The following is a 24256-nucleotide window of genomic DNA, read 5'->3' as shown; positions in this document are numbered from 1 at the left end:
AGAAGGTCGAAACAAGCTGTGTAAGTGTCTGTTCAATGTGAAGATGGAGTCAGGAGTGTGTTAGCAAACCTGCTCAAACAAGGGAAAACTACTGGCTGGTTGCTGAATATGTTAAACTACTAACACATACTTTGTTAGTTAGTTAGTTGCATCTATTTTGTTCCCTTCAGAGATCCGTTTCAATAAGCAGGGTTAACAACCCTGCAGCCCAGGGTAAGTTCACCCGGAATTTAGCAGGTGCGACACAACTCTAATAAGGCAATATCAATGGAGCCACAATTTGACGAGTCAGCATGACGACGGACAAGAAGCGCTCCGCGCTATACTAGAACAAAAAGTTGAAGTATAGATTTTAATGTACACATATGCCGAATTCGAGTACATTTTTGGAAGAAAAAGCAACGTTTCGTCCTGCAGTGACCGCGGTTGAAGCCACTGCTTCAGTGTCAGGGGTCAACAGCCTCGGCTGCCATAGGTAGCCCCTGTCCTCCAGAAAAAAAGCCATCAAAGTGTCCTGTGATGTATAGTGGATATATTTAAGTGGATTAAAGGACAGAGACAAGTAAGTTACTGCAAACCTTTATGTTACTGACCATGTTACAGTCTATTGCTCAGGTAAGACTCATCATACGTCCGTGAGTCAGGAACCGACCCAGAACACCTTACCTCCACATCAGAAATGTAGTCTGTAGCTTCACATACGATCTGAACAGATGTTAGTTTATCTATGATGCAACCTTTAACATGTTTAAACAGTAGTCAATCTCCATGACCGCGCACGTTTATGCTGGGACTGGACTTCCTGTTCACATCATCAGCTTCATTATGTGAGAGAGCCTTGGAAAATCCTAAAAGAAATTGAAGTTACTAATCCAATTCTGAGGTTGCAACACAATGTCATTAAGAGAATATAATTTCCAACTAATTTATCAAATTTCTGCATCATTCACCTGGAATCCTGTGGAACTCTTCCTTGATGATTCTGACTGTTTTATCTCCAGGGAAATTGACAAACAATCTCGGGCTCCTCCTCTGACTCTGGGTTAAATACCTCCCTTTGAGTAACTGGAAACCCTGGTTTTCCCTGATTTCAGGGTTAACTTATCCACTAAACCTGCTTTGTGAAACGAACCTCAGGTTCGCTTCCCATTTATTAACAGACTCAGAATATTTAACAAGAAACAAAACTGGGCCAGACATTGCAGGTAATGATTGAGCAGGACGCCACACTTAACCATTGACAGTTTTTTTTTGTTAATAGAAAAGAAACACAAATACTTTCCTACGTGAAATCCAGTACAATTTCATGTGTAGCGCTGTTGTTGACCTGACTGGTTGAATCCAGCCTGGAGGAGGACCATGTTGTGAATCGGTGAAGAACAGATGTCATGAAACAGCCCATAATCATGTTATATTTATTGTAAATATATTTGGTGCTCAGCTATAGGGACCAGACTGGTTGGGTTTTGACCCCCAGGGCCACAGGCTGTCTATCTACTGTTTGCAGTAGGCAGCGGTTCATCATGATCATGAACTTAGAAATCAAACATCCTTCAACTGAGTGACTCCTAACTGGCACACAGCAGAGAAGCAGTTTACACAGAATTACTGCTGGATGTAGAGTTTACTATTTTATTAGAGGAACTGTCATAAAGGGAACGAGAACAGAAAGACGAGAAAAATAACAAACAGAAAAATCTAATTTCCTGTAAAACTCCTTCACAGTAGTTCATTCCTGTTATGGTCGTTCTGAGTACGTGTTGTGATTTAACACTAACTCATCCAGCAATTTCTTTGTCTTTACCTATTTTACAATGTTCACAAGTATAATCTTAGCTTTATTTTTATCGACATAAATAAAATACATTAAACGAACCTCGAAGCTTAATGATAAGAGAACATATTAAGAAGCCAACAGCTAGCTGCCTACAAACACTGCAATCAGCCAGGTGAAAGTCCACTTGGTTTATCAAGCAATGAGACACTGTGGCCCAAATATGCTGCACTTGATCGCTCACTTTGTTTCACAATGATAGCTGGACAGAGAGCATGGAGCCAGCCACATGATCTCTTTCACATTCACTATACTGTACATTGTTTTCATGCACTGGCATATCTGAGTGAATAATTTCTGTTTGAATTTCCTCTATCCTTATTTCTTGATGAATTTTCTTAATGTTCAAAGTCTGACATCAAATTAGCAGTGTTTTTTGTCATCCAATGCCTCTGTTGTACAATGTGGTCCAATCAGAGGCCTCACATTACAAGCCCACAGTGCGTCTATTGTATCTTGACAAGGACCTTTCACACACTCGTCGCCAAAAGTAGCGCTTATTGGCCGATTTGCAGTGTTAGACACAAGACTTGTGCAGGTGTTGAAATTTCCATGTAAAATCCATGACTGTAGCACATGCTTTGTAAGGATCTAAAATCACAAACTCTGTAGTTTGAAGATGTGTTGGACATTTATATGCACAAAAGTTAAGCACTGTGATGACACATGTTGTGTGCATGTGAAAGTGTTCCAAACCACAAAATAGGTGATTCTAGAGAAGTGAGTTTCAGAAGATTACAGTGGGTAATTTAGTCGACGATACCGTCACGCTGTGTTCCTTCCGTGGTATTTACTGTTACACCTGTACGACAGCAGCTGCACACTTAAGGGAGGGTGAAGAGCTTCCTACAGCAGACTCATCTTCTCTTGGCTTCAAATCATGTCTGGGGTGGCTGGCCGCATTCCTGACTCCTCACCTTATGCAATCAGAAAATAATTCATACATTGTGAAATACATCTTCTGCTGTGAGTGTGAGTAAAAATGGTTCTTGTAATACATTGGTATGAAATGATATGCAAGCAGCCTTGCTGTGCTTCCTGTCCACACCCCATGAATTCACAGTGAATGAAGTCGTAGTAACCCCCCCCAGAAGTCAGGACAGCAGTGACAATGCACAGAGAGTAAAGACATCTGATACTTCCACACAAACCTCTTCCAGCAGTCGTGTGGACAGAAAAAAAACAAACAGCCACACCCAATGATAACTAGAACAAGAAAACAGAAAAGACAAGTGAGAGTTTAAGTAGAGATGAGTAGACATGGAAGTCTCACTGACAGATTAGTTGTAGTTAGAACAGCGGGTGGGGAGGGGGGTTATAACTTTATATCATGAGGGCTCATCTGTGTCCTCAGCTTCCTCATCATGCAACTGCTGGAAATAATCAAACTCCTGTGTCAATCCCACAGCTGCTGTTGCCCAATAGACAGTGCAGCAGGGAAAGTGGGCCGGCCTGCGCGCCCCAAGGCTTTATAAAATTCCCTCATACATCCGCCTTGCGCTTCACGGTGTAAACAAAGAAACACTTTTTGCCAGTGGTGTGCGTCCTGCGCAGTTTGAAGAGCGGGGGGAAGAAAAAAAAAAAGTTTTGCGAACTTGGAAGTGCTCAGATCGGGGAAAATTCGAAGTTAAAACAGGTAGGATTTCGAATCCAATCCGTTTTTTTTTTTTTTTTTTTTTTTTCCCAGAGAACTGGACGCTTGTCTTCTGCATGTGTTGGCTGGTTTTGTCAGCGTGTCGAGACATGTTGCGTGTTCCTGTCTGCGTCAAGGAGATGTTTCAACTCACGTCCCACAAAACATAAAGCAACTTATTTGGTTCTTTGATTTAATGATTTGCAGATCTAGAAAATGTGAGTTATGTAAAAACATATTTCTAGAATGATGACGCGCGTATTTTTGTGGTAAGGTGAGGCGCTCCAGTCTCTGACGCGTGTACTTGGAAGAGGATCAGAGGTTATAGGGTTTTTCTTTTTACGCTTGGCGCACCCAAACAGGGAAGCGTTTGTGATAAATGGAACCTACATGAGCATTGTAATGCCAAATTATTAATTACAAATCCTCTTTTAATGATAGACTCGATATAAAACCAGCTAAGTTAACATACTTGCATTTTGGCGAGTGAAAGGGGCTTTAACACAATTAATAAGTGATTGATGAGTAAATGATTGAAGTGATGTCCATCTGCAAAAATAAAGTATACTTTGTTGCTTCTTTTGTTTTTGAATCTGCAAATTAAAAACAGAAACCAAAGAACCTGATCTCTGGTGTTCTGTCTTAGCCGTGGTGGTTCTAGAAGAAACAGATCACAAGAATTGCTATTGAGCAATGGTCCTCCCAGACCACTCTGACACCCTCCTCATAGATTTACTGTAACACCGCAGAGTCCCTGTCAACATTTTGATATCTCTTACAATCTGAAAATGTAGGTCTGAGTCAGCTTAGTCCACCAGGCCTGCTGCTGCTCTGTTGATGTTTCAAAACCAGGGATTTAACAGATTAAACGAGTTCCCAAAGATTAGGAAAGCAATCATTGTTTCTGCAGATGGATGCGGCGGCCCCCTGCACTTATAAACTGCATCAAGTCGATGGAGGAAGGATGACCCGGCCCTGGTTCTGGCTCACCGATTATAAACATAGTTTATAGTGGTGTCATATCTCAAAATTTGTAATAATGCATTTTTGCTAAAGTGTTTCCCCTTCTCAGCTCAAATCATATGATCTTTTTGCTACCTTTAATCATCAGACAATCAAAAAAAAAAAGGCACCTTTTCAGGAATTGACATTTAAGTTAAATTATATTCATGGGATTTGTTGAAGCTTGAAAAATAAGTTGGATTTTGAGTACAGAAGTCCTGTAATGACAGTTAATTTAACTGTTGCGCCTCACTTACTTTCATGAGACTTCAAGTCAAACAGATGACCATTATTTCACTAATCATTGCAGTGCGTTCGTCTGCTGATATTGTGCTATCCATTTCAGATCGTCCCGAGTCTCTATCCTCCCCCTGTTTCCTGTTCATGATTGCATAACAAGGTCTCACTTCTGCCAAACCAGAGATGTTTGAGTGAATAGTTTGCCTTTTTCCCCCCCCACAAGAACTGGTTTGGTGTGATTAAAGCTGTCACCAAGCCAGTTTGGAATTAACCTATGCTGTAGAAACCCACCCCTACCTTGGTGAAGAGAGAGAGAGAGAAATAGAACAGCAAAGAAACACTTCATGTCCCAACTGTAGATCATGTGTTTATTTTAAATCATCTATGAAGTTAATGTGAAAAATTGTAACATAAGAAATGTCAAGGCAGCTGCAATCATATCTCATTGCTTTGGATTTGGATCCCTTGGGTTTAAACTAACACACCTCCCTCCCCCTTGGCCAGGTGAAACATTAGCTAAGCAATGTGAACGGTTGGAGGCGCACTGCTGGTGTAAACAGCAGGCGACCTAGTTGCCTCAGTTCACTCCCCCAGCCAGACTCTCTCTGCTGCCAACCTGCTGACAGGTGGCATGGTATGCATGTACCACTGCGTTCCTCAAGTGGTTGGTAAATAATGGTTAATTAGCTGTCTCTGGTCTGATGTGATGTGTCGGCATCAGGAAGTCATTTCTTTCCCCTCCCCCACCTTTTTTTTTTTTCCCCCCTGACCTGAAACGTCCCCGGGCCTTTCATTTTGTAATTCATGAACAAGCCCTTTTCTCACATGGCTGTGGAATCTCACCGGGGGCTGATTTCATGTCCTCTCTTACAAAGCTCCCGCAGTGTGGTGGTGGCGGCCATGTTTTTTGAGAGCCTCAGCAGAAAAATGAACTGGTTGTGTGATACTCTTCCTCTGTGCTATTGTGCGATCTGGTTTGCTCCGGTCTCTGTTCTCCCTGACAGTGTGGTGTATGCGTGTGTCTGTGTGTGTGTGTGTGTGTGTGCATGAGTCAAGGGTGTATTCTGCTGTGCAAAACATCTCCGCATTATAAAAGTAATGAATGACTTCCTCTAAAAGGACTACCTTGCTCTGATGAGCACGCCACTGGTCCTGTAGGTTGATCAGTTTTCTGCTGGTGATTAGGTTTCTGCTGGTACCGGTAAACAAAGGCGAACAGAAACAGAGTGCCGAACAGATATATGGAGTCTGGAAGGAGCAAACACAGTTGATCGCAAGCAAGCAGAAACCAAGACAAATGGAAAAGGAATGTGCAGAACACACAGAGCTAGAAAGCCAACAGAGGGGGAAGTGAGGAACTGGGGTGTGTTGGTGGGGACCATGGGTGTCCCTTCAGCAGGGAGGGAAAGGAAGACAAGGCTCTGGTTTTTAGGAGCTGCTGGTTCCAACAGACAAAGAGACGTCTGAACTGACTGATTTGCTTTGTATGCAGAGCCGTCGTCTCCTTGATCTCCAACATTTAGACACATGATAGAAGTCAGTGTCTGGATTCTCTCTTTTCGTTTTCCTGCTTCAACTTTTACCTCTTTGGGTCATGAGTTTGTCTGTGTCTCAAGGTGTGGTGGCCCATCATGTGAACCGCCGAACTCGACACAAGTCTCTGCATGCTCCTGTCTCTCTACACCTTTTGTGTGCGTGACTGTGCTCACGTACCTTATTCATGTCCTTTTTTTAAAATAAGTGTCGTGTAGTTAAGAAACACACCCGTTCTAATGTTCAAACAGTGGCCCCATCGAACTTTGCCTCACTTTTATGAGGTTTACGATCCTGTGTGAAATGATAACATCTCAGCCCGTTAATATTTTTTTGCGCAGCACATGTGCGTTAAATACAGTTACTGCAAGAGCAGGCAGATACAATCCAGAAACATACTGCATATTCATGAACGTTCTCCTGTAAATGAAACTTTTAAGGGATGTAAAAGATGCTAATGATGTAGCTTGTGTTACCGCAGTACATAGTATTTCACAATCTATGGCTCAAACGGCAAAGTGCTGGAAGGCCACAGAAAGGGGCTTTTTGGGGTCCTTATGTGCATGGGTACAAAAAGATCTTTGTAATAAATATAACTAAAATATAAACTGGAATAAAATCAAACCATTTATCATTTACAATGCATACAAGGTCCAGACAGCAAGAGACTTCATTGCATGTGCAAGAAAAAGAACCAATGGAGGACAAAAGCATTCCAAAAAATTTTTGTTTTATTAACCTTTGCTCCTCCTAGGAATGTTAGCCCAATGGGATGACCAGTTCACCAATTTGGAATGACAATTAGCTGCTATTGCAGCACTGTGGGTATGATACAGGTTTATAATGCAACAATATCAAACTGATGTTGGAAAGGGAAAGACAAAGAAAAAGGGAACGAGAGTTTCACGTCCAGGATCAGACCTTATTAAACATCTAGGATCTCCTACTCGCTGTAGTAGAATGGATGACTGAATGGATGATGAATGATGTTTGACTTCCACTAAACATGCTGTATGATGGGAAACACAGGCTATATGTACTTGAAAATGACCCAGAAAAACAAGACGTTGGAATTCTAAATACCAAATTCCAAAGCAACAGCAATTAAAATATTTTCTCATTAACACCTGTACACCACCCTTAGATGACTGAGTAAAATCAATCAGTCTGTCATTAACTATCTAAATCTGCCTTTCCTTTGTCATGAGCATCAGGTGCTACAGGTTCAACTAAGGACACTCAGATCTCTGACAAGGAAAAAAAAAGTCCCAAATTCAGATGACGAGACGCTCAGCTATTCAGACTGAGCTGTCAGAATGACTCCCTTCAGGGTTTTCCTATTGATAAAAGAACTGTAAAAACAAACAACCTGGTTCCATTATCTATTTCAAAAATCAGTGATTTTAGCATGGCAATATTGATGAATATCTGTAATAATTCATCCATAACTGAGGACGACAGCCAGAAATTTGCATAACAATTTGTGATATAGCAGAAATTCCATGAATGCTCAAATGAATGTTGAGAACTCGTTCTTTTTGGCTGAGGTGACCAAATCACTGCCTAAACTTTCTGATTTCTCTCTCACCAGGCTTTGCAGCTCTTTGAAATGGAGGAGATCCAGGTTATTGAGTCCAAACCCCTGCTGGTTGACAGGGACTTGGCGGTATGTACTCTGTACTCCAAACACAACCAAGTCTGAAATAGACATTTTACAACTATTTATTTTTTTAACTGTGCAAGAAATAATGGATGGAATACATGTGCAACGTATATTTTTCAAGCTACTGTGGTAAGAACTTGGAGAGGAAAGCAGTGAAATTCTTAAGATTAAAATACAGCTGTATACAATCATATGTATGCCAGTTTTGTTTTGTTCAAACAGGCAATAAGCCAGTCTGACAGAGCAAGTGATTTTTAAGCACATAGCAATTTGTGAATTTTTTGATACCTCACATAAAGCTATCAGCCATGTTTATATCATCCAAATATTTTCTATTTTCATTTCAACATCCTGTAAGATTCTCTTACAAGATGTTGAATCTCTTCAAGTACAGTAACAAACATATGATTATCTGAATCCTAATTTTCAAAATTGCTCATTTTGTAATTTGTTTTTGTTCTTCTTCTAAAGCAACACAGCATGAATAGACTTAAGGGAATTTTATTGTACACCTTGACTTAGTTGTGAAGATATTAGACTCACCTTTGTTCGATTTGCCCCAGGCTTCAAAGAACAAGGTGGAATCATTAATCGCTTGCTTACAACTACTGTATAATGATATGCAGTATAGGACATTACTGCTTTGATTGTATTTATTTTTTATCACTTTCCTCGTTTTTTTCTTCCAGGGCCTGAGAGAAGCCGTCCAAAAGCTTGTTATCAAGGTGAGATTTGCACAAACAAGACATACGATCCAGTATTTCCCCCAAGGTTTTGAACCCAAACTGTATCATTTGAAGTTGGTGGGACTTCCACTGGTTCACTATTCACTATTTACCTGGTCTGGCACCACCTAGTGGTTGAAGAGAAACACCCGGCCTCTGAACAGCAGCGCCATCACAGTGGATCATTAATCATGCTGATGACCTTTCATCCTCTAGGATTTTATTAGGACTGAAATCTAATTGGGCCGCCACTAATTCACTCAGTGACTGCAAATGATAAAACACACTTTGGAGTGGATTTGTCAAACTTTTCACTTGCCCCTCCACACTCAAATGCACACAAACACGCACGCACACACACACACACACAAACACACACACACACACATACACATTTTTATTGAGTATTGTGGATGTTGCAGAACACTGTACAGGGCTCAGACCCCTGATCCGCAAGGCAGTCTTGGTATTAAGCATGTGTCCTATCAGCTTCAAAGACACACTGACCTTTACCTCTAACATAATGACTCTTTTAAAGTTAGAGTGCGTGAGCTTACAGGTCATCTGTTCAGCCACATGTTTATTTGTGATAAGGATTTACTCCAGACATTCATTGAGCCTCCTGGATGCATTCACAAACAACGGTGTGCAGTTGCAGACGTGCGCTCTTGCAGGATTATCTTGTCTGTGCAGCTTACGTGCTCATGTACTGCAGAGGCGGAGGGTAGGTGGAGCAAGGTGAATCCTCGGATGTTTACATGTACATTACATCCAGTAAACAGGTTACACGCCTCTCCAGGATGTTCCTTTTAGAGTAGATCCAATGAAGTCCGAACTGGTTAAAAAAAAAAAAAAACCTGACAGGTCATGACATATTTTACATGACATACAGGTCAGGTCACCATCTGACCTAAGTCTACAAACATAATTGGATTTTCATCTTCTATTTAGGTTAAAATATAGGTTTTATGCAAATACAATTTTTTCTATAACAACATTGTTGTGACAATGACCGTTTTATCTTTTTAAGCAAAATGTTTCTGACAAAAAGTTGGACTTAAGAAATATAATTTAGGTCACATTTGACATTTTAAAAAAATTCATATATAGCATTACTTGAAAAATATTTTTTTGTGTGGAATATATTCATATTCCCCTTCCTTTAATCATTCAACATATTCTCCCATTGATGAACATCCAACACTTACTCATCATAACGGTTCAGTTGCCAATGCTCCTCTGTCTGGAGTTTTGTTGATCCAATTTAGGGATCTCCTCGTTCAGAGTTAGCTTGTTTTGACCAGCCTGCATGCTCCATGGGAGTCCAGCAGCTTAGGCTAACTGGTAAGTCGGGGTATAAAAGCTTAACCCTCAGAGGCTTTACCAACATTTGGATCTACAGCACTGGGAGCAAGTGCAACTCCACCTATTGAGTAGCGAGCAGCAGTGAACTCTGGTTCTACAAACATGGTGTTGGAGGGTTCTGACGTGGAAATGATTGTCGTCACTGAAATTGAAGTGACTGTGAGTAGATTAACATTGAATTATTTGTGTGTACAGTGGTAATTTTCATATTACCCCTTGGATTGTGGAATCTGTTTTCAAAGCAATTACTATATATTTAGACATTCATGAGGCTTTTTTGGAAGGAATTGTCTGGATTTTAATCATTTTTAAAACATTTATTGTTTCGTTTTTAATTTGGTGTTTAATAGTTAAAGCTTAAATTTTGATTCCATGAATAAAATGAACCAAATGCATAAAACAAGAATAAAGATCCTCTTCATTCGGGTCATATCGGTTAGGACATGTGAATATGATCTTGTTGGAAATATTACTCTGTTGCTTAACAAAGTTTTCTGGTGCGATTTTTGAGCATGAAGTTGTTATTTTTTTTATTACATACTGATTTTAATCCCCGCAGGGAAATTAGTGAAATTAGATGAGTGAAATTAGAAGTTTACACTGAATTTGATCAAATTACTCTCTAACCGAGTGAATTTGGAAAATTAATGAGTTTAATTTTCTTGCACCTATAGGAACATGATGTGGAGACTCCTTATGGAAGGGTGCATTGTACGATGAAGGGGATTGCTAAGGCTGAGAGACCATTCCTCCTCACCATGCATGACATTGGACTGAACCGTAAGCCTGGCTCCTTCTGCAGATTTAAGTGAAACATATGTTGTTGTGCTTAAAGCCTGACCCATTTTGAAACACCAAGCTTGCGCCAACTGGGTTACTCAATTAAACTTCACACTGTTAAGTCTACTACATTACCGTATCAAACATCTTCCAATAACTACCCTGATTTGCATGATGATGAGCTGGAACACCTGCGTGTCGCGCATTATAAGACACACTTATTATTTCTACTTAAAAGCTAAGGGTCATTTATGCGCCTCATTCCAGACAAAACCTGCTGGGACACGCTGTTCAACCACGAGGACATGTCGGAGATCACGCAGCACTTTGCTGTTTGTCACGTTGATGCCCCTGGGCAGCATGAGGGAGCTAACACCTTTTCCACTGGGTGAGCCAGACACACAAACACAGTCAGAACACACACACACACACACACACACACACACACACACACACACACACACACACACACACACACACACACACACACACACACACACACACACACACACACACACGCACACACACACTCGCATGCACTTAATATATGCCAAGCAGTCTGTGACCTTTGACTCGACAGGTAGATCACAGCGGATGTACTTAAGACGACCTAGTTAGGCAGGTGTTTTGTTTTGTTTTTTCCTCGAGATGTGTGTTTATCTTGTTCGACCTAATCTCTGCTCCGATTGCGGGACTTTGCCTTAAAGCAGCTCAGACTTATTGTAATATGGAAAACATAATTAAAAACATAGATGACTACTACAAGCTGATATCGACACCATTGATTAACATAAATCACTGATTACATGACAATGATTCTTAAAGTTTGCTGCAATGTTTTCCAGATACGAATACCCTTCAATGGACCAAATCTCTGAGACCCTCCCCTTGGTGTTGAAGCATTTTGGGTACGTTAACCTGCAGTTTTCATCCCAGCAGTTTCCACTCTATTTTAGGATTTTTTTCTTACCTGTTGTTCTAACAGTGTCTGCGTATATTTCACTGCAGACTCAAGACCTTTATTGGAATCGGCATTGGAGCTGGGGCCTACATTTTGACTAGATTCGCTGTAAGTTTTCCATTTTCAATCAGACGTAATGGGTCTGGGGTTTAATCATTTTAGGATTAGCAAAGTCAGCTAATGTTTCTCCTTTTTTGTTGATTTTGGAAATATAATGCTGCTTATTACTTGAGCCTGCTGAGCCACAGAAGCCGAAGGAATGTACTAGATCAGCTCAACACTAACACTGTGCTCAGTAGGAAGTCTCATGCTGTCGACACAAAGCTGACAGATAAACAGCTAAAAGCTTCTTGCACCCTCCACCCCCCACCCCCAATTGTGCACCATTGTGCATTTTATTTATTTAAAAATGTATTAAAAAGCCTTTTTTAACCTTCTGATGTCTGTATGTTACATTAAAGACCCATTGTCCATGAAAATAACATTTAGACACTATTTTAAAATAAATACTGACAAAATATTGCATTTATACATATTGGTCTTTGTGCCTTTTTAGCTGGACTACCCAACCATGGTGGAGGGGTTGATGCTCATCAACATCAACCCATGTGCTGAGGGATGGATGGACTGGGCTGCACACAGGGTAACGTAATGCTAATGCCTCATCCATGCAGATATATAGTAAATTATTTGTATAATTCTTACCAGAAGCTAACAGGAAACTGTGAACTAGTGAAGCTCAGAAGAAATGAATGTTGAGCAAAAGCTAAATTTAGTTTTTGTGTCTGATAACAGCTCAGCGGCTTGACTCATGACCTGCCTGACATGGTCATCAGCCACCTCTTTGGAAAGGTACAGATCCAATTCATCATGATTTCACCCAGATTTCACTCCAGTGGTACAAGGCCGTGTGTTTTTGACTGAAACTTTATAACTGATCACCACAGGAAGAGATCCATCACAACCAGGACCTGGTGGGAACATACCGCCACCACATCAACAGCGACATGAACCAGTTCAACCTGCATCTCTTTGTCAAGTCATACGAAAGGTAAAGGAGATGTGAGGCATTTGCAGAAAGCTCTAAATAAGTTGATTATGTTGGAAGGGAATAAAATGTAACCTTGTCTATAAAATATGTCTCTCTTTTGGTCTGTAGTCGGAGAGATCTGGAAATTGAGAGGCCAGTCCCTGGAAGTCATGTCAGAACCCTAAAGTGAGTCGCTGGCCATCAACAGTAAATTTTTAGCAGTATTATGTTCATTATAAAATCACTAGTGCTGATTCATGCCTTTTTTTTTTACATGTAGGTGCCCCTCTTTACTGGTGGTTGGTGACAACTCTCCCGCTGTGGAGGCTGTGGTGAGTTATGGCATAATTTGCATTGCTTAATACTTGATGATATCACTGATTTCTAATTATATAAGAAACTGTTCAAGAGATCATTTTCTCCCCCACATAGGTTGAATGCAACACCAAGCTGGACCCAACAAAGACCACCCTCCTCAAGGTAAACGTCCTGTCACGTCCTCATTCAGATTACAAAATCCTTGCTGAAACTCATTGGCTAAGACTTCACAGGCTCAGCATTTACCTAGTGACATATTAAACAAGGTTTAGTGAATGCACCCCCAGAAGGCAGGCGCATGTACTGGATGTATGTATGCAGCTGACCTACCTGTGTTGGCCTCTGGCAACCTATTATCAGCCACAACTAGCAGGAACATGGTGTTTGGCGTGCTAAAAAGGGATGCGTAGAGCGTAATAGTGGGGGTAATGGCGTGTGTCCACTGCTGTGCTTATGTACAAAGGCCAGTATGCTAAATGCTAATGGCCTCTTTTTGTGTTTTCCCTCTTCAACAGATGGCTGACTGCGGCGGCATGCCCCAGGTCGACCAGGTGTGTATGTCTGTTTGTGCAAAAGAAATGAAGGGGGGGCTGCAAAACATCTATTAACTATGTGCAGTTGCGTGTGCAGCAATGGAAAAAAAAATCATTGCTGAGGTGCAGATGGACTAGTGGATGGCATAAGAAGGTTACACATAAGAGCATTAACAAGTGGCAGATACAAACCACAGTTGTCAGGTTGTAATCCTCCACCCTGTGCTGCACCTGTTCATAGCAGCTGTCATATCTCACACCCTGGAGGAGAGATTGAGTTAGACAGAGTTACGTAACTTATTGTAGTAATCATGAATTATTTTTTTCTTCTTCTCTACAGCCTGCCAAACTGACAGAAGCTTTCAAGTACTTCATCCAGGGCATGGGATATAGTAAGTACTCCAGAAATTCAAGCATTCTTTTATTTGACTTTACAGAAAGTATGAGTGTGAAAATTCTGATTTACACCTTGACAAGGTGAGTTTTTTGCCACCCTGAGGTGAGATGAAGCCTCAGGCCTCTCGTTGTCCTTATCGCTCCTGGGTGTCAGTTAATAAATGACTTATGTACTCACTGTGGCGCAACTCGAACTCGACTGGAGGTCGACTCTAAACATTTATTGTTTGACAAGATGTACAAAGGACAGCTTTAGAAATGTCGAGATAATGTTCTGGGGTTGTACCAGTCAGCCCTAAATAAGTTATTACTATTCATGGACAGCCCTTACTAATACATATTTTTATAAATAAATATATATTGTATTGGTCTAGTTAGCTGATGTGGAACTGATTGTAGCTTTTTAAAAATATTTAAAAATAAATTAATAAGTCAAGTACATGCAGTGTATAAAGTTTTCTATGTGGTTTAATTTACTGACTGATAATGAATTGAGTTTGGATGCTCATTATAGATTTTTATAGCTTATAGTTTTAGATAACGTTGTGCAAACAATAGTATTACTTCTGAAATGTTAGGGAGTGGAGTCACAGACTAACATAAAACAACAGAAGCCCAATAAAGTCTTCCTCTTCTCCCCTCAGTGCCGTCTGCCAGCATGACTCGCCTGGTCCGTTCCCGCACCGCCTCCAACTCCAGCGTCACCTCCTTCGAAGGCAATCGCTCCCGTGCCCAAACCAGCGAGGGAAACCGCAGCCGCAGCCATACGGCTGACAACCAGCGCAGCCGCTCCCACACAAGCGGCTCCGTGGACGGCACGGCCACCAGCGGTGTGGACCAATCCGTGCCCAAGTCCACCGAAGTGTCCTGCTAAGTGAAACCTCTCCAGACACCCGAACCTCTCGAGGTCCTTTTTAGTTTGTGCTGCGCTGCCTCTGACCGTCACAGACACACACATTCCTATGCACACACACACACGTACAATGTGGACGGTGAAGTTAAGATGGTATACCTGGAAATATATGTATTTCTTTTTAAGACGCACAATGGATACTCATCAACTGACCATTTACTCATCTGAGATTCCCCGAGAAAAATAGGAAATACTGAGTAAAAGATCAGGATCAATTGTGTTCCTGAATTGTCATTCTGAGCTGGTTAGTCAGGTGAGTGTATGGTGAGGGGCAGCGCAGCCTCTGAGGACACTGAAGCAGAGAATGTCAAGAGGTAGCTGTGGCTACAAGTGCATCAGCTTGTACATGCATCTCATAATCTCATACTTTTTTAAAAATTCCATTTCCCTGTTTTTATCCATTGTCAACATATTGACACAGCTTTCTCAAATATACCTGAGATTAAATGACTGTTTTCTGTTCTTACTGTAATTTTCTCATTTATTCTTTTCCATGTTCAAATTGTTATCGTTTGTACGTAGGAGATTTGTAGATGTGGTCAGGATGGTGAGGCACTTGGGTAAATATAGATGGCATTTTGCCTCACAAATTCCTACATAACTTTGAAAATTAAGGGAAAGGATTCAAGTATATTGTGTACATAAAGCAAAAATTATTTAATCTTTACAATGTCCATTATCCTTGAGTTTCATTCTCAAAAATATCTGCTATGTGAGCGGTTCAGCTTTGGTTAAGTTGATTTAAATGCATCCTAGAGACAAATTCAAAAGCTTTTGCATCATATACTTTATTAATGGCTCATGGCTTCAGGCAATTTTTTTTTCTTTTTCCTTACATTTATTTCTATGCAATCAACCACAATAGAACAAAGACGTGCCATTGAATCGTTCACTTTTTGGGTGTGATGCTCCTATGTGGTTGTGATTTTCTGGGGTGAGTGAAGTAGTAGATCCGCATGTTAACATGAGGATAGCCATAGAACTTGCCCATCACCCTCTACTCCCTTGTTTTACTTGCACTACAACAACATTATGCTTTGTAGAACACATGCACAGCTTTGTAAAGATGTGATGCACAAGTTTCTAATGCTGTAGAAAAGCATTACAATGACATAACAGTTTGTATTTATTAAAAAAAAGACAATAAAAAAACATGTAACTGAACCTTCCTGAATCTGTTATTGAATATTTAAACATGACACTAAAATAACATTGTCTTTAAAATATGAGTCCTGCCTTTTTATAAACTTTCATTTGAGGTTTAAAAGCAAATATGTCCAGAAAAGACTCATGTAGTATGACTTACTTAACTGTAGGATCTGATTAACATTGCATCTGCTATTACATAAGCAAAAAGCCATATAAATAAATTAAAGCCTTCAATATTTAACACACAGACTTTATATTGTTGCATTAGCGAAGCAGCACCTTAAATATTTTTCAAAGATGCACCATATTTTATGAATCCGTTCTGGAGACACGTATCCTTTTTACTTTTTTCATATTTACAGATTTTTCCAATAGGAAAAAAAAGACTATGTCCATCATCAGACACATTGTGAGTCCAAAATATTGCATGAGAAAAGGTGGGGTGATCCCTCAGGTTGACAGGGAGGGTAAAATCTGCTAATTCATGACCTCTGGTACTCCATAATAACTCTCCAGCTCTTCGAAGATGTCGTTGGGGTTTCTGCAGCTGAGGTTGCAGAAGCAGGCCTGGATCCACATCCTCTTCCAGGTGAATCCTGACCCGTTGGGACACTCGAACTCTACATCTATGGTTTTGGACTTGTAAGGGATGCAGCAACGCTCGTCTGTGCAGACGCCGCAGTATTTGGGTCTGTACTGCTTCTTGCTGGTGCACCCCGAGATGGTTAAGTTTGAAGGCAGGTCTTCCCTGTAGATGTTGAGACATTTTTTTCCTGGCTGATCGGAGGGATGGAGAAGAAGAGCATTAAGTCTAAGGAATCCACTTAACATCCAGCACAAGATACAAAAGAGAACTGCTACCTTTATGTGTTTGGTGATGTCGACCTCACAGGGTCGCAGGTTGCACAGGCGAGACTCTTTGACCAGCTCACACTGCTCATTGGCATTAGAGACCCTGAGGGACAGGCCTCGGCCACAGGTCTTTGAGCATGGGCTCCATGAGGTAGTCTGGGTAATGCAGTTCTTGTGCCAGCTTCTGGTCTCAGCTGGGGAAGCTGGTTTCAACATAGAAAAGTGAGGTCAGGAGATCATGCCTACAAACCGCAACAGATATTTCTGCTCCGTCTTGGTTAATGTGAGACAAAAATGAAAAACTGCTGGTTTCATAAACTGGTGCAGGATGGCAGATTGAGTCAAAGATAGAAAGCTGTTATGTGACTCATTCACAAGCTACATACTGGATACTCAATGTTGAGGAATGTTCTATTTGTAACCATCTCTGCTTTTAATCTCATGTACAGATTGAGTTCTGGAACACATCTGGATCTGATCAGTAGATTAATTCAACACGAGGAGATCCCTATTGAACTGTTTCTCTCCACTGCACTGCTGCACTAAATGCATGGAAATTAAACAGGACTCAGAAAACAGTGTGAGGGCTTCCACAAAAAAGGGCTGGTCCGTCTCTGCAGACATTCACACCCAAACCTCATGATCCTCCCGGTCTCGACTGCCAATTCAAAACACAGCTGCTGCTCTTTTTTTTTTTTTTTTTCTACAAATCAAGTTACTAATCAGTTTATATAATCCTGCTTTTAAAACAATGAAACTGTCAGAATAATCGAGATTCCTGAAATCCCAGTTATTAAAACAAGAGAACTTTATTCCCCAGCGTTTTGGAGTCTGGATATTTTCTTCTAACTATTGAACAACTTGTGTGTTGTGTCAGTCAGCAGGAAGGAGATTTACAAGTATACAAAATAAAGCCCACAATCATCAGAGCTGCTGGTATCTAAGGGCTCCTACCCTCTAATGCATGTCGTGGAGCCGTCTTGCGCCCTCTTTTGGGTTCATCACAGATCCACTGCTCACAGCACTGACCCCGGACCTTGACCCGGAGTGGGTTTTGGCACCATACCCGTGGAGGCTGGGACTCTGTGCACAGCGCCACACAGCCGATGGCACCGTTAACGCACACACACTGGTATTTACAGCTGGGCTTAAAGCTCTGCCCGTTACGGTAGATCACGCCATCGTGTTCACAGCCTGTTCCCACCATATCTGTCAGAGGGGATGGACAACCAGTCTGGTTGAGAGACGTGCAGAGAGAACTACCAACACACTGCAGCTGCATTGACATCTTAACTTGTATGGTGTAAATACTCACCTGCAAAATTAGCATGAATAGAAATTGTCAAAATAATACAATGCACACAAATTTAGGTAAAGCAGGCCTATTAAATCACAAATTTAAAAATATTAAATAATCATTGAAATTTTTTTGATATGAAAAATGAAAGATTAAGTGTTTAAAAGCATAAAATTGGCCTTCGTCAGTGACAAGTAACACGATCAAGAGCTTCCACTGCATGTCCCTTCGTTGGATATTGTTTCACATTGTGTAAAAATCAATTAATAAGTTACTTTCACATGTAATTAGCAATAAAATCATATTTGTGGACATGCAACTGATGTGAAAAGAACTGATATCAAATGATAATTTGGTCACATAGAGCATGTATAGAACAGCAGTGTAGACGCTACACATAAAACACCACGTCAGAAGAGAATATCAAACATTGTGTGTGAAAAGCAGTTTGTTTGATCACTTTCCGTGAATGACACTTACATGCACACACTCCCTTTTCGTACCTAGGCTTGTCCGAGCTGTAGTCACAGTATAGTCCCTTGTGGTAGTCACACGTGTCGGCCTCGTTGCACACCTCGCCCACTTGCCGAGCGCATGTCTTGCAGCAATCGCAGCCATCCATGAGGAGGCTCACGCCTAGCGGACAGGTGGGGGTGACCTGAGGACAGTCGCATGGCCACTTGCAGAACTGTGTCCGGTTGTACACGTCCACAGCTGGGGTTGAGACAGCTCGCGGCATGGCAGTGGAATTCTGGGAGTAGGCCTGGAGAGATTGAAAAAACAGATATTAAACCAAATTGAGAAACAACTTTCTTAAAAAGAAATTAATCCATTTTAGGGTTAATTACAATAATGCTTGATCAGGACCTTTGTGCTATGCAATTTGATGTCTGTACCTTTATGAACGAACCTTCAATAAAAGAATAAGAATCAGACTCTTTGTCTGTGCACAAAGTCATAATGCCATTTTTTATTACATAAACCCACGTGCAACACTTTTAGTATCCTTAATCAAGAATTATTTCATTTCCATTTCAGCTGATCTGAGCACTTCTGCTTCGCTGCCTGATGTGTGAAGTACAAGGCCCAAAACCTCTTTAAGTCTAATCACGCTGTGCAAATAATCAAGTAGGAATATTGAAATGAATTAAACACCAAGTGAAGGTAATCATGTTAAATCTGTGATTTTGATATGACCCTAATGCTCTAGGAGTTCTCACTGACAATATTAACAAGCAGCAGCTGTGCTAAACAGAGTCGTGCCAGTCAATTTTTTTGTAAACCTCTTCCTCACAGTGTTTTCATTCTTTTAATGGCAGACGCTCAAGAGGAAAAAAGAGACGCGTGAGCCACATCAGCAGCCAAGCGTTTGGAGTCTCAGTGGAAAAAAGTTTCTATCAGCAAAAATCACAACACACGCTAAGGTGGCTTCATACTTCCTTGGTGATATGTGTCAAATCATGTCTTTAAATGTTTCCTTGTTTGTCATCAAATAGATGTCATGTTTGTAATGCCTCTGTTGTCAGAAGTTAAAAGATGCAATTACTGTTGAATGTTTTCACATCCAAAAATGAATATAACATCCCATTATATATAACCAAGCTGCCAACGGGACATAATTAAATACCCAGCATCTTATCACAATAACAATATTCAGAGGCAATGTTTTTGTTATGAAATTATCGGGCTGGTAAATAGAGAATAATAACAATAATAATAATAGATATTAACATAATTAATGCCATGACTAACACCAACGCATGTGCTTTTTCTTATATGACCACGAGGTGGTGCTCAACTATCACAAACGGAAACCAAGGCTTCAGTTTCCTGAGCTGACGCTGCAGCACAATTACCCCCTGAGATGAGGACAGACCAACAACTGACCCGTCAAGTGAGTCAGGTTTACCTCACCACCCCATGTTCATGCAACTTTCCACCGCTAAGCCAGATTTGACTTATCTTCTGGAGCTAAATCTGCAGATAAACGCATGAGTAACAATGGAAACAACATAATGGGTGGAAGGATCTGCTATCAGCTACCCAAAACTATGAGGTCATAGTTAAACATCAAGCATCATTAAGTAATACCCATCTAGTTTTGGTGTTATTTCATTTATTGGAAGAACGACGTGGCTACCACAAAGAGTTGGAGGAGAAAAAGAAATATAAAAAAGTCTAAAAAAAAAAAAAAGAATGAAGGAGGTTTCTAATTTCTCACAGTTCACACTCTTTAAAGGGTAACAGAAACGCACGTTCTCATAATAACATTAATTATTCATCTAAAAGCGCCTGATACATATTGTTTTTTGTAATCTCCTCCATCCCACCTGTTGAATTCCGCCAACTGCTAGAATCCACCACAGGAGCCAACTCATCACTGGTGAGGAGCTCCAAATGCATCGAGTCCAGAATTAGTTCCGTGCGCTACATCCTCCCGTCCCTGTCATCTCCGCGCGTCGCCGTCTGAGCGCCGGACCGGGACTGACAGCCTGTTAAAGAGGCCGGGCTGACGTAAGACCCGAGGACGAGCCCCACATACCTATGAGTAGGGACCGTTTTTCTTCACTTTTCCCTCCATTCCACTTTCCTTCCTCCTCCTCCTTCTCCTCCTCTTCCTCCTCGGAGCTGTGGCGGCCCCTGCGGTCAGGGCGTGACCGAAAGCCGGAGTCACTCAGGGCCAAGCAGAGTCGTCCTCCTCCCCCTTAACGCTTCAGCCACCACCAGTTAGAAATTACAGCATAAAAGTATTAATTAATAATCCACCTTCTTCTTTCCTTTGATATTTCAAGCCACTATTCACATCAAGTTTCCCTTTTATGATGGTAATAATACACTTTATTTGTGTGGCATTTAATACACAATGAAAACTCCTAAGTGCCTTGGGGACACAAGGTGTTGAAAAAATTTAAGGCAGGAATAACAGATAGAGATACATAAATAAGAGGGTTCAAATAGGGGTGAAGTGTTTAACTTATATCACCGATAGCCTACAGGGAATATTCACCAGGAGGAGTGTAAAAAAGATTCATGCCTGTCTCCAGAAACCGATATGGTTACTTGTGTGTGTGCATGAGCGAAGTGTAGATAAGTTTTTAATCCTTCTTTTTACAAATATTTAGTGAGCTGGTTTCACCGACATCTAAAATTAGTGTGTATCAAAACTTTTGGGCTACAATTTACCAAAGCTGCAACTCAGATTTTTATCAAATCCTCCAATAACCCACTGTAGTTTGGTCCTGAGCTGGCTCATTAATAAGCTGAATGTCAGGCTGAGTTCAACTGATCAGGTTGAGGTGGTTCAGAAATACAGAAAGGAAGCAGTTCCTGTGAAGATCGTGTTTAATTTGGTCAAGTTTTGTGTTTTCAACATGTTTAAATGATGATCTAGCACATGTTACAAATTTTGTTTAAATTATACCAATGCTTGATTTAATAAACCTGAGCCAGCTGCAACTTTATTAACTGTATTTTATTTATTAATAGCATCCCAATGAGTGTTTAATGTGAAATGCTCATATTAGATTGTTATGAGCTCCTGGGTGACTCTGCTGTAGCTGCTGCAACAATGATCTATTGAAAAGGTCATTTGCTTTTAGGATGACGATAAATATAGCTAACATTTGGTCTCTACCTCCTACCTACAGACTTAAGTTTGGCTCACAGATGTCCAGGTTAAATTAATGATGTCATCCATCTCAAAGTTTTGCGTTGAATGCTTTTATAAGTGCGGAAGCAGGAAGGAGCTGCAAGAATTCCACTTTAAACTGCCGTTCAACCATAAAGGGAAAAAAAGAATGTGTTCCTGGAGCTCTCATTTCATTGGCCAACCTTTAACACTGCACGAATCGGGGACTGTAATGGCAATGCAAACAGAGGGAGAGAGTGGTGAGAAATGAGGCCTTTGTCACGGAGCGATGTGCCCCAGGTTAGAACCCCTATTATTTACGGAGCGCCCTCTTATTCTTGTCAGAGATCTGTCAGCCTGGGAGCTGATATGAGCATCATTTCTCTGACTGGGACATCCTGACCCCCCAAGCACAATATACCTATTTCATCACTGTTCTCCCAATGTGTCTCTCAGATCAGACAAATTCCCTTAACTTACTGTATGTTTTCACTGCTTTTACTCTCTTGCTCTCTATCTCAACTTCTCTCACTCAGCCTCTCTCATTCAGTTAAATTTCTTTCTTGTCTCTCTCCATCAATCCAGCTCTGCCTCATTGAGAAAATGAGGCAGAGATTTGAATTTTGGATATGCTCAAGATTTCTGCTTGATAAAACTTGAGTTTTTCATAGCCACTGCCGCCACATTTTTGTTCATGGGAGCTTGTTTTGTGTCTAAAGAATAAAGATCACAGTTCAGACTTGTTCTTTTTGGGAAATGTGTGTAGATTACTTTTGTGATTTGGTGCTACTGTGATAAATCTGACTTGACTTCTCTCATATGCCAACTAGAAACACTCTGGGACTAAATGTAGAAATCTGATAGAAAATCCTTGTATTTCATTGCCAGTTAGAACAGGATTGTCTGCACATTCTATCCTGTTCTGGACTGTCAAAAGATTTGGCAGTCCTAGAAAGTTACTACAAATTTATGCATGAATATTTACGGATTGCCTCAGACTTTCATGTTCTTCAGCAAAATTCTTAAGTTGCTAAGAAAAAAAACTTAAAAGCAAAAGATGATGAGTAATAGATGATTAAAAAAAGACCTCTGATTAATTTGGAACTACAAATCTTGCTCTTTCCATCTCAGACCACTTAGGGTACCACGTCAGAACCTGCCCTTTATTTTATGGTCTGTTCCTACCCTCTAACCTTATGTAATGGCGTCTCTCTCACACATCAAACACCTCACCATCGTCCACGTTAGCAACACAAAGACAAGGAGAGGACAGTCTCAAACCGCAGGTGGTACCATTCAGGCTCATGTCAGCATCTGTCCTTCATTTTATGGTCTGATTCGATAGCAGTAATTAGTGTTAACTACAGAGCTTTACATGAACGGGCTTTATGCATCATTAGGTGACGTCAATCAAAGTGTCACAGCATGCCAGATCGCCTGTGCTGTTTTTCTGTCGGTTGAAGTGCATTTGTAGAACGGTTTGTGATGAAATCCAGGTCTGAGGTGATTGCTGCCAAATTCCCTCATGAAATGGATTTAGGGCTCAGTTTGTCAGCCAGTATGATTTCAGGGTGTTTGATTTACTCATGGTTTAAAGTTGAAGGTTGTTTTAGTGGAAGGATTAGAATGGAAGCAGAGACAAAGAGCACCAGTGTGTGAATTCATTAAAGCTATATAGTTTGACATCATACTCCAATATGATATTTTTTCTATGATTTAGGTGAGAAGATTGATGCAATTTTTAAAACCGTCCAGGAATTATGAAGAAAGTGGTTTGCTTGGCTCAATGTAATAAAAGTTACTCCTAGCATTGTAGATGCATTTAGCATCAATAACCACCTGGATCTCGTTCAAACTCTCACTTCTTTATTGGCATAAGATCCACTCCAACACAATTTCCTTGCCAACACGTGGCAACACGTATTAACTTCTTCATTTAAGTTAAGGAAAGAAAGTGAATAAGTGTATTATACAGTATAGTATTTTCCCTCAGCAAAATATTAATTTGTTTTCTAACAGTTCAAAACCCCTGATGGCAAAGAAGACATCCCTCCCCAATGGAAAGAAACTAAATAAATATATTAAAATAGATCTAAAAATATGTGTAAAAATGCACACTTAGTCACAAATATGTACACACACAAGGATGAGCATATTATTTGGGTGTTTGATAGAAACAATGGACCGTTAATGTCGAGGACCACCCCAAAGTCATCCCATTATTTGCATCATAGCTGTTATATCCTTTTTTTTCTAAGACAGTAATGAAAGAGTCCCAAAATTATGAGCTTTTCATATAATCAATGAATTAGACAATCATTTAACTACAGATTACAACTAAATCATCTTTTCATCCAGAAAACCTTTTCCCAAAATGTTAGACCTTGAAGATATTCTAGTATGC

At 40.6% G+C, this 24256-nt stretch overlaps 2 protein-coding genes across 3 annotated transcripts; one reads left to right on the top strand and one right to left on the bottom strand.

The window, feature by feature from the left end:
• Window positions 1–3316: 3316 nt before the first annotated feature.
• On the top strand, window positions 3317–15388 carry ndrg1a (N-myc downstream regulated 1a). 2 transcript variants are annotated; one of them, XM_068332302.1, is made up of 16 exons: window positions 3317–3470; window positions 7834–7908; window positions 8595–8630; window positions 10670–10775; window positions 11043–11163; window positions 11621–11683; window positions 11784–11844; window positions 12293–12379; window positions 12532–12588; window positions 12684–12787; window positions 12896–12952; window positions 13047–13098; window positions 13199–13246; window positions 13600–13635; window positions 13958–14009; window positions 14658–15388. In XM_068332302.1, the coding sequence occupies exons 2-16, from the start codon at window positions 7852–7854 to the stop codon at window positions 14885–14887; spliced, it is 1167 nt and encodes a 388-aa protein (XP_068188403.1). In that variant the 5' UTR covers window positions 3317–3470; window positions 7834–7851; the 3' UTR covers window positions 14888–15388. The 2 variants fall into 2 exon arrangements, with proteins under 2 accessions (XP_068188403.1, XP_068188404.1); XM_068332303.1 differs by lacking the exons at window positions 3317–3470; window positions 7834–7908; window positions 8595–8630 and adding an exon at window positions 10001–10154.
• Window positions 15389–15712: 324 nt separating this feature from the next.
• On the bottom strand, window positions 15713–20820 carry ccn4a (cellular communication network factor 4a). Its single transcript, XM_068332304.1, has 5 exons — window positions 20555–20820; window positions 18705–18987; window positions 17882–18136; window positions 16937–17130; window positions 15713–16852 (listed from the first exon to the last, which is right to left on the bottom strand). Exons 1-5 carry the CDS (start codon window positions 20600–20602, stop codon window positions 16553–16555), a joined length of 1080 nt encoding a protein of 359 aa, XP_068188405.1. The 5' UTR covers window positions 20603–20820; the 3' UTR covers window positions 15713–16552.
• Window positions 20821–24256: the final 3436 nt, after the last annotated feature.

Source organism: Antennarius striatus, chromosome 14 (genome assembly GCF_040054535.1).
Source record: "Antennarius striatus isolate MH-2024 chromosome 14, ASM4005453v1, whole genome shotgun sequence".
NCBI lineage: Eukaryota > Metazoa > Chordata > Actinopteri > Lophiiformes > Antennariidae > Antennarius > Antennarius striatus.
Note: the sequence above shows the minus strand (reverse complement) of the source record. Positions and strands in the feature narration are given on the sequence as shown.

Coding starts and splice junctions, on each gene's coding strand:
- ndrg1a (XM_068332302.1), top strand. CDS start 7,852: ATGGAGGAGATCCAGGTTATTGAGTCCAAACCCCTGCTGGTTGACAGG. Junction 8,631..10,669: donor TCCAAAAGCTTGTTATCAAG/GTGAGATTTGCA, acceptor TTGCACCTATAG/GAACATGATGTGGAGACTCC. Junction 12,953..13,046: donor AGTCATGTCAGAACCCTAAA/GTGAGTCGCTGG, acceptor TTTTACATGTAG/GTGCCCCTCTTTACTGGTGG.
- ccn4a (XM_068332304.1), bottom strand. CDS start 20,602: ATGAGTTGGCTCCTGTGGTGGATTCTAGCAGTTGGCGGAATTCAACAG. Junction 18,988..20,554: donor CAGTTGGCGGAATTCAACAG/GTGGGATGGAGG, acceptor CAATCTCTCCAG/GCCTACTCCCAGAATTCCAC. Junction 18,137..18,704: donor CGAAAAGGGAGTGTGTGCAT/GTAAGTGTCATT, acceptor CCCCTCTGACAG/ATATGGTGGGAACAGGCTGT.